Below are 13164 nucleotides of genomic sequence, written 5' to 3' on the forward strand. Positions count from 1 at the left end.
TCAGTTAGGTTTCTGAGTCCTATTTCCCTCTGGGTGCCTGGCACAGTGTTATACTGGGTTGCTGGCAGATATTTGGGTGCACGTACCTCTTGCCTGAGTTTGCAATGGTGGAGCTGAGGAAAGGTTAGCAGGGGGGAAAAAAAAAGTCATAATAAGTCAGCTGCTTGGAGCCCAAGTACCTAATCTGAGGTCAAGTCACCCAGTCTGAACAAGAACTATATAGGACAAGTGATACAGGGTGCAAGGCAGTGGAATGAAGAAAGTGAACAGAAAAAAAAAGGTGAGTGTGGAAGAATTCCTGAACTGAAGCCCAAGGAGTATAGGCAGCTTTTTATGCAGAACCCATAGCTGCTGACACAGAACAAGTATGACTCAATTTAAACACTCGGTCTTGTGGAGCAAATGCATGACCAGTGCAGAGTTCTTCAGAGGAGGTTTTGCAGCCAGTTGAATATCAGGCAAGTAAACAGTAGCCAAAGTGTAATCTTCCTCCACCCAGGTGATATTTTGGTCTGTGTTAAGTATCTAAGGTGTTTGGTGAATCCCTCACTCCCCAGCAGGCCTGTCTCACGGTGGAACTTTTCACTTGCTATTGAGCAAGGAGGCACCTGCCACCTTCAATCAGAAATTACAGGTAAAGAGGAACATGCATATCATTTCTGGTCTACGGCCAGATAAGGTGATATTGATACCAGAGAATCTCCAAATGTGCTGCGCTTCCTTGAGAGCTGGGAAATTTCTTGTAAACTCTGATTCAAGGTAGAGCTTATTAGGGTGAGGAGGATGCTTTAGAACTGCTCAAGATAGGAACCTGAAGCAAATTTGACATTTCACACCAGGCTTGGAACAACATGTGGGAACCTTTTCTGGGCCAGGTTAGAGAGGGCTTTGCAGAAAGGAGACCACCTTTAGTTTATTTATGATCAGAGTTTGCTGTCTAAATTGATGCTTTGGCTTTAGAGAGTATTGTGCGCCATGCTCTTGCCATTTCTTTCTTTCAGTATGAGCACTAGAGATGAAGCCCCGTTTTGAAGCATCATATTTGTCTTTGATGTTTAAACCCTCCTAGGGATGTCCAGGCTGGAGCCAACCTTTCTTTCAATCGTCAGTTCTACGATGAGCATTGGTCCAAGCACCGAGTAGTCACTTGTATGGACTGGTCTCTCCAGGTAAGAATTGTTGCTGGGATGGGACAAATTGGACTTGTGTTCTCATGGCATTTGTATTTAAAAATAAAATAAGAGAGAATTGCTCCACTATTTTGGATGTGTTCACTAACGCAATTTTTTTTCTGTGCCTATTGGTTTTCTTTCTCATTTTACTGAAGTTTCAGTTTAAAATTTGCACTCTATTATTCATACACATTGAGTACTTACTAGGTACCAGACGAAGAGCCAGGCCATTCTGTCCATGAAACTGCTCTCACTAAGGTCGCCAATGATTTCCTACTTGTCAAATCCTGTGGATGTTTTTAACCCTTAATCTGCCCTGACCTCTCTTTGTCATCCAGCTTTGTTGACTTCCCCATACTTCTAAAAATATTATCCTTCCACTGAGTTCCACAACTCGACTCTCTTTCAGTTCTCGAACTCCTCCAAGACTTCTTTTTCCTCTCCTATCCTCGTGGTCATGCCCTCAACCTTTACTCTTCTCGACATGCTCTCTATGGGAGATTTCTTCCAGTGCTATGGATTCAACCACTACGTGGGCAGCCTTTTTCTATCCCCTGCCCAATCTCCCTCCTGAATTCCACTTTACACACCAGACAGATCCATTCAGGTGTCCCATAGAATCTCAAACTAATCACTAACTCATTATTTCCACACATCTGAAATCCTTTTTTGCTTCCTCTATTCTATGTTAAAGCCATCACAATATACCCAAGGACCTAAAGCAAAACTTTCATCATTAACATTAGAAACTTTCTCTCCCTTATCTCCCAGACCCAGTCTATCACCAAGACTGTTTCGCCACTCATATATTCATCATCTTACACCTGTAGTATTGCTAACCTTCTTATGTTCTTTCTACATCCAAACTTGTCTACCTGTAGTTTTCCCTCTAGACATCTAGCCAAATAATCTTTCTAAAAATGCAAATCTGATCACTTCACTCCCTGGATTAAAACTCCCTATTGCCTGCAAGAAAAAAAACATCTAAACTCTCTAGTGTAGCATTCATAGTGAAAGCAGGCAGATTTACCAAAAGCCAATTTAATGGCCTACCCAATTAGTGTATAATTTACCCAGCACTGAGTAGTTAAATAATGCACATAAAGGCACACAGCCTAATTGTGGTGAGGTCAGAATATGAACTCAGGTGGTCTGACTCCTGAGCTCACATTCTTGATCACCATGCTGCGTCCCCTCCTGTAATGACAATGACATAATAGCAATGAGGGAAATAGGGGTGATAAGTACTGGGCATTTACACACAGTGCAGTTTCTGTTTTCTTATATGCTTTTATTGGGAATAATTATCATGGCTAGCTTTTAATTTGTGTTTCTTATATACTAAGCACTGTGCCAGCTGCTCTGGAGGCATTGTCGTATTTCACCCTCACAGCATCAAGTGAGGCAGCTACTGTTACTATTTTAATTTTATAGCTGAAGAAATTGAGGCTCAGAGCAACTAAGTATCTTACTAACCGTCACTCAGCTAGGATGTGGTACAGCAGGGCTTTGAACCCAAGTCTTTCAGCACTTCCAGGCGTATGCTCTTCACCAGTGCCTCCCACAAAGGGCTTATGAATCTGGAGCCAAAAGAGGTTCTAAGGGCTGAGTGACGTAGGGCGGAGAGCAAGTGCTTTCAGGATTCAGCGGAGGTTGGAGTCTGTCTCTCGTTGGACAGGGCATCTTAGAAGACTGGGATTAGACAGATGGAGGGGAGAAGTGTGTGTTCTAGGCAGAGCAGTAAAGCAGGTGGTGTGAAGAGCCCCATTTAGTCATGTTGAGAACAGGAACACTGAAGAGGAATGTAAACCCCTGCAACCAGACCGTCAGCAGCCACAAAGGGGGCAAGTGATCTCTCCCCTTGAATCTCTTTTTACATCCAAACAAGAGAGCACGCAGGGCATGGTGGTGCAGAGGCTAATGCAGGCAGGGTGTGGCCAGCCACTTCCCACCAGTGCGTGGGTGCTCTGTGAGCACACTCGGGTCTGTGTGCAGAAAGCAGATCCAAGGCTGAGGAGACACTTAGCTCGGCTTGTTCACTTGTTCAGAGTCTGGAAATTACACAGGAACCTTATCTGACACATTCCTCAAAGGCAGGTTTCACTGATAACTCTCCCTGAGGAGGCAGCAGGGGGCTCACCAGTGGGGCTGGTCCCTGCCTGGCCTCAGCGTGTGGGCACTATTGCCTGTGGATAGGTTTGTTTCCACACAGGATCTTGTGTGTCGTTTTTGTTGCAGGAGGTGAAACTGGAAAGGGCAGAAACTCCACCATAGAGAAACTGCATCTGTTTTTCCCCATTTTTGTGTAACCTGCCATCTACACTGTGGGGAAGGGGTTTGCATTTCTGAAAAATGTATTTTCTTTGGAGCATAAGAAACAGGAATTAGAGCCCTTAGTTCCTACATCCTAACAATTTTGGGGTTCAAAGGACCAGGTTTACGTACGTATGGAATGAAGAGACTTTCTGAGTGAATCTACATGCAATCCAATGATATTAAGAAAGAAGAAAAGGATAGAGGTATAGTCTTAGCGTCCAGTAGAGGCATGTATGCTTAGGATGATTATGAGTGGAACAGAATGGAACAGAGGGGAAAACAGGAAGAAACTGTAATATTCCTGCATAGCTTTGCTGTGACCTCTTGTACCTCTTAAACAAGAACACTTTAACTTTGCGATATTTGCAAAATATCCACCAAACATTATTCCCTGGAAGACATTTGGGCGCTTGGGGAATTATGTCAACTTTGCTATTCATTGAAGAGTGTTTAGCACAGGGGGCCAATAATACCATCCACATATCACATGACAGATTTGGCAGACATATACAAAACCAGACTTATGATCTCACTCCCACCATGTATATTCCTCTCATATGTAAGTTGCGTCCTCTAACCTTGGAGTCATCCAAGATACAAAGCCAAGTAATTTTTTTTTAATTGAAGTAAAGTTGATTTACAATGTTGTGTTAATTTCTGCTGTACAGCAAAGTGATTCAATTATACATATATATACATTCTTTTTCATTATGGTTTATCATAGGACATCGAATTTAGTTTCCTGTACTATACAGTAGAACCTTGGTGTTTATCCATTCTCTATATAATAGCTTACATCTGCTAACCCCAACGTCCTACTCCATTCTTCCCCCACCCCTCTTCAAGTAATTTTTGATAGCTCATTTAATTGCAAAACCCAATCAAATTTACGGTAGCAAAAAGACCCCCACTGTGATCAATTCAAATCCACTTACATGTGGAGTTAATACCTACTTTATGTCATGGCCTCCACTTTGTGCTTATATTAGGAAATAGCTTCCTAACTGGTCTCCCTGCGTCAATTCTCTACACTGTTGAGTCATTGTAAGTACTTTTCCAGTTTACTACTTGTGAAGATTACTTATTTGCTCTCAGCGTCACCTTGAGCAAATTACCTGACTTTTCTTGGCTTAAGTTTCCTCACTCATAAAATGATAATCATACCTAGCTCACATGCTTATTGTATTAAATGAGTAAACGTATTTAAAACACTTCGAGTTTGAAAACTGTCTAGTATATAAAAAATACTGAATAAATGTTAAAGTAGTAGTGGAATTAGTAGGTATTAGTAGTTGCAGAGTATGACTCCCAGAGTGAAGTCTAAAATCATTAGCCTGTACCCAGTGACTTCTGTGAGGATGCCCTGAGGCATCTGCAGCCCTTTGATCTTTTTCATCTCTTCGCATCACCTGCCTCCCAGCCAGGTGCTATAACCTACTGTCTCCTGAATATGTTCTCCACTGCATTAGTCAAGAAAACTTTACCCCTGGCTACCTTAAGGAAAAAGGGAAATTTATTCGAGAGCTACTAGGGTGCTCAGGGAATCCACGGAAGTGATGAAGAACGGGGACTCAGGAGTATAAATCTGGGCAGCTTGAGAGGCTTCACCAATAAGATGCTGTCATAAGCTGACTCATTTGCCAGCCCATGGGTTCTGTGTCTCAGCTCAAAAGTTACAGTAGCCAAGTTAGAGAATGGGATTGCCCCAGCTGGGTCAGGTATGAACCCTGCAATGAATTAATTGTCCCTGGGAAGTTAGACACCTGTGTATTGAGGTAATCTCCAAAGATTGGGAGAATCACTGTGAACCAGGCAGACACCCAAGAGAGATTTAACCCAACTATACAATACTTACTATTTACAACTATAATACAACTATTTAACCCAACTATACAATACTTACCCTCGTCTATACTCTCCTTTCACTTCTCTCCTAATCACCTAGCCATTTAACAGAGCCCAGTCAAGTCTTATTTCTTCTCAGAAGTCCTTTCCAATATCTCTCCCTACCATACCCCATTCCAACTAGTTATTTTCTCCTCTGTGCTTTGATAGAACTCCTTTTGTATCTCCATCTTAGCATGTTCTGCTTTTATATTTGTGTTGTAGTTATTCATACATGTGTCTCACCTCCCTCTGCTAAGTGATGAGCTCCTATAACGCAAAGCATGTTACTGTTGAAATTCGTATCCCACATTTTACCTGGCACCAGTGCCTCTCATATGAATGGGGGGAGGGGGCACTTGATGCATGCCACAGTGGGCTGGAAGGGACATGGTCTTTGAAACCAAATAGACTTCAAGCAGGGTCTCACTTTATCATTTATTAGCAGCCTAACTTGGAACAAGTTCCTTACCCAGGGACCCTTGGCTTCTTTGTCTGTAGAAGTGGGAAAACCATTGCTTACTTTAGAGAATTGTAAGGATCAAATGAGTGAACATGTTCCCCAGCCCAGTGTCTGGCACATAATGGCACTTAAAACATGTTGGTTCCTTCCTCGCCAATAAATGTCAGATTTTATTTCTTTATAAGAAAAAGCAGCTTGAGAGCAGATCTGGTAATTTCCGGGTAAAATTCTCCTAGGTTAAATATTAGATAATTCAGCCCCGTGAGTAATCACAAACTTCCTAGTAGTTAATATTCCCTTTAAGGTAATAATATTAACCTTTAAAGTTTAAATAATCATGCAGAGATTTACTACTTTTTATTGGAAAATAAGAAAATATGATTAGTCATGTTCAAACAAACATACTAGAGGAGACTTTGAAATCACAAACACTTTCAAGAGATAAGAGTTAATCAGCAGTATCTTTAGGCCTTTTGATCCTAGTTATAGATATTTCACCAAAAGCATTTCACTGGTATTTTATAGAAATTCTCCCTGTTTTCTAAGGGAGTTTTAAACCCAATAATGTAAAATATTTTTTTAATGAAAAAAGAAGAACTGCAAGTGGGAGCCAGCGATGAGACCCAGATGTGAAGCTGTGGGATATTATTCCAGACACATCTGGCTGTCCATTGGCCACTGTGGTAGTGGTGTTGATGTTTATAGAGTTGCCTTTTCACATGTGACATAGTTAAACTTCAGATGGACAGTCTGGAGACTTCTGTGTTTATCTGGATGTTAGTTTCTTTGAATGGGCTTCGAATCAAAGGCCTTTCTTAACAGGCCTTTGATTCATCCGCTAAGGAGTGTTTTCTAATAAAGAATGATTACTTTCCTCTGGTGGCCACATACGTGTGTGTCGTTGTAGGCTTATACTTTCTCTGTACCAACTGGCAAGCTGTAACTCTCTGCAGCTTTCTTAAGTTGAGGGAGCTCAAAGAATGACTACAATCACATAGAAGACTTAGGTTTAATTATTTTTGATAGAAAAAAAGTTGATGTTCAAATTTATACAGACAATCTTATGTTAATTACCTGTGAGCAAAGACTGATATGATCTGCTATAATCCTGATGCTATTTTTAACGGAGCTGCCTTATGGGAATCCCAGGTAGGAATGACATTTTCATGAAATGTACTCTAACTCCTAAATACCTGCCATGAGATTCAGCCTCAGTTTATTTATAACACTCAGCATAGAGTTCATGTATGGTGAGTAGGTATTTCTACTCACTGTAGAGTCCTCTTTGTTACTTTACTACTTGTGTTTCTTTTACTTGAGCTCTTAATTGTTGGAGTTATTTAACAACAAAGGATTAAAGGTAAGGTCTTGCCACTGAGCACAGGGTTACTAACATAAGAAAGAGCATTTGTAACTCAACAGATTTTGGCACAAGTTTATTGTGCTAGGACTTAACTATACTCTGGATTCAGAGGTCAATAAAAACAAGTCCCTATACTCAAAGAGCTCACAATCTAGTAATAGACATAGACCAGGAAAAGCCATAATACAGTTTGACAGGTGCTTTAATAGGGGGACACACATAATTGCTAAGGGAGCTGATGAGAGGCAAGGAGGGGTGGTGGATAGTTAGATAGGATTGTCTGGAGGACTTGATGCCTGCATCGAGTCTTAACGAATAAGTTAATGATGTAACCAACACAGAAGAGGCATTCCAATGAGAGTATCAGACTCATGGTACAGAGGCTGTACCTATGAACCTCACAACTAGCCCAGTGAGGCTGGGTCATAGAGTGGGGTTGGGAGGAGGGAGGGAAGGTTGTAAGAGATTAAGCAGAGAAAGTAGAAAATAACAGATCATGAAGGATCCTATATGACCTGGATTTTATCTTGAAAGTAATGATGAGCCATTAAAGTATTTTAAGCAGAGGAGTGGCTTAGCCAAATGTATGTTTTGTAAAATCATATTGACAAAGGATGAAGAGTGGAGTAGGTGAGGGTAGGGCATGGCAAGCCTGGAAGCAGGAAGCCATTTAAAAAATAAAAAACTGTTGTCTTCATCCAGACAAGAAATTCATTTAGGAGCCCTCTGATCTTAAGGATAGAAAGAAAACATGCATTTGAATTACCATTGAGGAAGTACTGAAACACAGTATATGAAGATGAGAAAGAGGGAGGAGTAAAAAATGAACTTGGAGTGTCTGGCCTGGACAGCTAGGTAATGTCAGTGCAAAGCACTAAATGGATGAACGTTGGAAGAGGGCATGTTGAAAGAGCAGTAGGTTTTTGTAGAAGGCAACAAGCTCGCCTGCCTATGCACTGCATCTGACTTGTCTATGGACAGCCTTGAGAAATCCCCAGTAGCTGTAAAATCTGCACCTCAGAGAGAAATCAAGCCTAGAGATAAAGATTTGAACATTGTCAATATATTAATGCTTATTAAAGCTATCGATGAGTTCACCCAGGGACGGTGTGTCAATAGAGACAAATAAGGGCAGAAAACAGCCCCCCTTGGAATATAGGTAATAGAAGAAACTGTAGGGACTGAAAAGAGTGGTTTGGAAGAAGATCAGTAGAGAAAGATGTCATGGAAGCCAACATAGGAGAAAGGAGGGAGTAGCCCAAATGTCATATAACCCAGAGAGATCCAGCAGAGCATGCAGTTTAGTAGTCACTGGTGACTATGGCAGCACACGTGGAACGTTTGTTGGGAGTAGAAACCAGATTGCAGTGGGTTGAGACGTGAAGTTGGTATTAAGTATGCCACAGCTTAAAAGGAAAGTGCCATTTAAAGTATGTAATATAGCATGTGTCTGTTGGAATAAGAATGTTTTCCTTGTGTTGTCATCTTGGCATAAGCCATCCTTGTGACCTCTTCCATCCAGTACCCTGAGCTGATGGTCGCTTCCTACAACAACAACGAAGATGCTCCCCATGAACCAGATGGAGTGGCCTTGGTTTGGAACATGAAGTTTAAGAAAACCACACCAGAATACGTCTTCCACTGTCAGGTAGGAGTCAGCAGTGTAAAAAAAACTTACATCTCCTGCTAGACCAAATATAGTTCATGCTGCCTCGCATCTGTTTTATGTGGAGAGGAAGAACTGAGTTTAAAAATGGAATTGTTGACAACTTTGGAAAATTCCCCCACAGTAACCTAATGTCTGGGGAAAGTGGCAACCCTCTCCAAACAGTTCGGAAGCCTAGTTGGGGACTGTGTGTCATTTTCTTTCCATTTAAAACAGCCCCCATGAGGATGAGTTTGTAAAGACCTCGCACTTAGGGAGAAATCCGGGTGTACCACTTCCTCTGCTTAGCAGGACACCCTCAAAACAGTACCATTTCAAGTTCCCTCCTCTCTCTGAAATGCAGTTCAATGGGATTTCGCCAATTTTAAGTTTACGGGCGCCATCTTGCTTTTCAGGTAATAATACTTTTGTAGCCAGTTTAAGGTAAGATTTATCACTATCTTTCTTGAATTGTTGAGAAATATAGATACTGTTTCCGGTTTGCAACTAGTCTGGGATATTTTACTGCTTGTATCTGCTGACACACTGGTCTTCTCTTCCATTCAACACAATACAGGCTGAAATTATGTCACAGTTGCACACACTCGGCTTTGCCCTGTTGCCATGACTCTGCTGAAATAACAGGCCTTGGTAGTGGCCAATACACCAACCCCTTTATTAATGCCCCTCTCCTGTGATTACGCACAGGAAAATGCAAACAAACAGTTTAGCTCAAAGTTTCAGTTCCTCAAATATTATGATTTAGAGGTCCTGAGTGGCAGATTACTCTGAAAACAGATACATTAGTTGAAGAGGGTGGGTAAACCTGTTGATATTTGGAAGCTTAGTGCCATTTTATATCTAAGAGCTGAGTATCTTTTTGAACTAAAATATGTTTAGACTTTAGAACATTATCAGATATAATTTGGGGAACAAGAGCTGCTGGAGTAAAAGTCCCAGCTTCAACCTGATTGAGTAACCTCTAACTCTTACCATGTTTTTCTAATTTGCTATCTTAAAAACAAGAAGTCCTGGTCTGCATAGTAAATAACCTTTATTTTTTGAACCTTTGAAATAAGAACAGTTTTTTCTTTCTTTTTTTTAGATTATCAAATTTGTCAGTCTGATATGCTCTTTCTGTAAACATAGAAGCACAAAATCCTAATTTTATTCAGTTTAAAGAGTTTTGCTGAATTACCAAGAAAATACTAAAAGGATTATGGGATAAGCAGAAGCACATTTTTTTGAAAAACAGTGCCATTTAAGCTATTTTGATATTGTATAAAGCATATATTGAATTTTTTTAAATTTAAGAAGTGACACTATATTGTTTTGGTCGAAGTACATAATGTTTATCATAATTTAAATATTAACTGACGAAAGGTAGCCTGTGGTAATAACAATTTGATAATGTGCTTAATATTCACAACACTGCACAGCAACAGGTCAGTAGGAACTAATAATGCTGAGTGAAGAGGCAAATTCCAAAAGTCTTTGGAATTAACTGGAATTTTCAAATTATCTGTTTTATCACACAATGGTTAATACAAGTATTGACTGAAAGGAGCATTCTTTCATCTCCTGGTATCTTTGGGATCATTCACTAAAAAGCTTCACCAAAATGCATTTAACCTTATTTTTAGTTGTCCCCTTAAATGCTCCAATATATGTGTTTTAGAAGATATACCCTTGATTTTTTTTTTTTTAAGTCAGAAGTACTCTGAATATCCTAACAAAAGACGCTGACTAAACTATCTCTGTATTCCCCAGATTCCTACTATTATCTTCACTTCATCTGGTGACCAGAAGCAGCTGGGGGTTCTAAACTCTACTAGCATTCTCCCTGAGAAAGGGGAGAATTCTAATACTTTTAAACTTTGGGGTTAAGTGACATGTGCAAAAGAACAGTCTACTGATTTAAATATTAATCACATCTAAATACCTTCACACCAACATTTAGACTTGTATTTGACCAAAAACCTAGGTACTGTAGCCTAACCAAGTTGACACATAAAATTTACCATCATACCTGGATTTCACCTCAGAGCAATCCAGGAAACTAATACCTTTCACAACTCCTAAAGTCCTACTGATTTCAGATCATTTTGGGCTAATAAGCAAATATACCTAGAGTGATCAACTTTGAAATTATTAGACCTTGAGTGGGAGCTTTCCTAACAGGTGAGAAAAAACAATAATTTGAGGACATGGGGAATTTCTCTGTGACATTGATCTCTGAAAATAAGAAAGATATTAACATGTTTTAAGAATCTACATTCATCGTGGTAAGCTCCCATTACTCCCCAGATGAGAAACTGTGGCTCAGAGAGGCCATGAACCCGGGCAGGTGCCTGTAAATGGCAAAGCCAGGATTGAAGTCAGCTCATATTTACTCTGAAGCCTGTGTATTGCCTCCTGCTGCACTAGTCAGGAATTCAGCCAGTTAACACCACGCAGGTGTGTGGCATGGGGGTCTGGGGAGAAGTGGAGAGAGAAAAATGGAACAGAGATGTTTTCCATCTTACTTGATCATTGCAATCACCTGGGCGACTTTAAGACCTCCTGATGCCTGCGTTTCATCCAGAGATTCTGATTTTAATTAATCTGGGGCAGAGTCTGGTCATTTTTACAAAGCTCCCAAGTGAGTTGAAGATGCAGCAATAGTTGAAAACCACTGGAATGTAGAGGAGAGATGAAGAAAGGGGATGATAGGTGATGAAACTAGTTAGCTTCTTTATTTGGAAGTATGGCCATCATTCCTTTCTCCCCTTTGGCCCAAACTAGAGTGGCGTTTTTTTTGCCTTTGTTATTCTGATGCCCTCCCACCTGACCCTATTTGAGAAATTTCCTACCAACTCCCTGCCCCTTCCTGCTTCACCTCACCTGGAGGAGGTGGAGACCTCCACGCCCCACCCCTCCTCCCATACATACATATTCCCTTGAGCTCACTTATTGGTGGGGTCTGCTTCTGTGGTGGTCAGAAGACCCAGAGTTGTTTTTCCAGGAGTGGACTCAGGACCCCATTGAACACGGCCCAACGTGCATTGGACAGTGCCATTTCTTTTGGGATAATGACACACCTTGCTGTAGTTGATCTCCGTGAAGTTCGGATCACCTCCAGGTAAACTTCAGTGGCTGCCAAAAGAAAACAAAAGTGCCGTGATACTGAGTATGACTGAGCTGTTGGGAGACCAAAGCAGGGGTAACTTAGGCAGCCAGGGAAGGTGTAGGTGACTTAGTGGATGGAGGTGAGGTGGAGGGGAAAAGTAGTGAGGGCAGTTTGGTTACCATGCACTAACCATGGTAGTGCAGGGGGGAATTTGGAGAGCCCACAGAATTAAAATACACATGAGAAAAACCATAAACCGCCGCTCACTGACCTATCACTTTGCTTCTTGTATCCTTCCTGTTCGTTGGTGAAGCTTATTTACTACAATTGGTCCTTTCCAGACATTGTCTCACTGAAATTGGGTAGAATGAATGTGCTGCCACATTCTCCTATGATGTTCCAATAATTTCAAAATTCGTTTTCTTAGTAAGAAAGAGGACTGGAGGTGAGGAGCTACGGGTGCCTTATGATGACTGTACTTTTATCATTTTGGAAGAATTACATTAGCCATTTCTTGCCGATCTCTTGATTCTTCATATTTTTTCGCCAAGTGTATAGTTGCAAACAAATCCTATGGCTCAGAAAAGCATCATTTCAGGCCCTAGAAAACAAATGCACAAGACGCAGCTATCAGTTCCGTTTTCCTTTGCAAAGACTGACAGGCTTTTAGCCTAACGGTAAAAAGATTGCAGGAGGAAGGCTCCTCTCTCTCTACTGAGAATATAGCAAGGCCAAGTACCTTCCACTTTTGTGGGCAGTTTTCTGTCTTTACTAAACTGAATGTTTAGTGTGGGCTCTGGTCCTGCATTTTCTATTTTCATTTCAATGAGAGCCATCCGTACTTGGAAAACATCGGCAACTCTGCATAGAAATCAGCCACTCAGCCCCACCGCACCATCTGGCAGTGCTCCTGCTGTCTTCTGTAGTGGCTTCCACACACTGTCATTAGATTATGTGTCTGACCACCCTGCATTGCTTACCCTGGTGTGGTCTTTCTCTTTTAAATGCAATGAATAGAATCAGAAATATATATCTTAGAATTATCTGCATTGAGGTAAGTGGAAAAGCTATATTTAGAGCCTTAGCTTGGTCAGAGGTTTTTATTTTTTTCCTGATTTGGTTTCTTTGTTCTTGGAATTAGCTTTTTGAGGATTATCTGACAATGACCTGAAACTGACACAGACCTGAAGCTCTCCTGCTTTCGGTGGGGGT

General features: G+C 41.0%; 1 protein-coding gene across 4 annotated transcripts in view; it reads left to right on the top strand.

Annotated features, from left to right (window-relative positions):
* DYNC1I1 (dynein cytoplasmic 1 intermediate chain 1) overlaps positions 1 to 13164 on the top strand; it is a 338688-nt gene that overhangs the window by 209451 nt on the left and 116073 nt on the right. For all 4 annotated transcript variants that reach the window (XM_007450661.1, XM_007450660.1, XM_007450662.1 and 1 more), the window contains 2 exons: positions 1070 to 1169; positions 8721 to 8846. In XM_007450661.1, the coding sequence (XP_007450723.1) occupies positions 1070 to 1169; positions 8721 to 8846 (226 nt within the window). The remainder of the gene's footprint in view (positions 1 to 1069; positions 1170 to 8720; positions 8847 to 13164) is intronic.

This window comes from Lipotes vexillifer, unplaced genomic scaffold (assembly GCF_000442215.2).
Source record: "Lipotes vexillifer unplaced genomic scaffold, Lipotes_vexillifer_v1.1 scaffold172, whole genome shotgun sequence".
Lineage (NCBI taxonomy): Eukaryota > Metazoa > Chordata > Mammalia > Artiodactyla > Lipotidae > Lipotes > Lipotes vexillifer.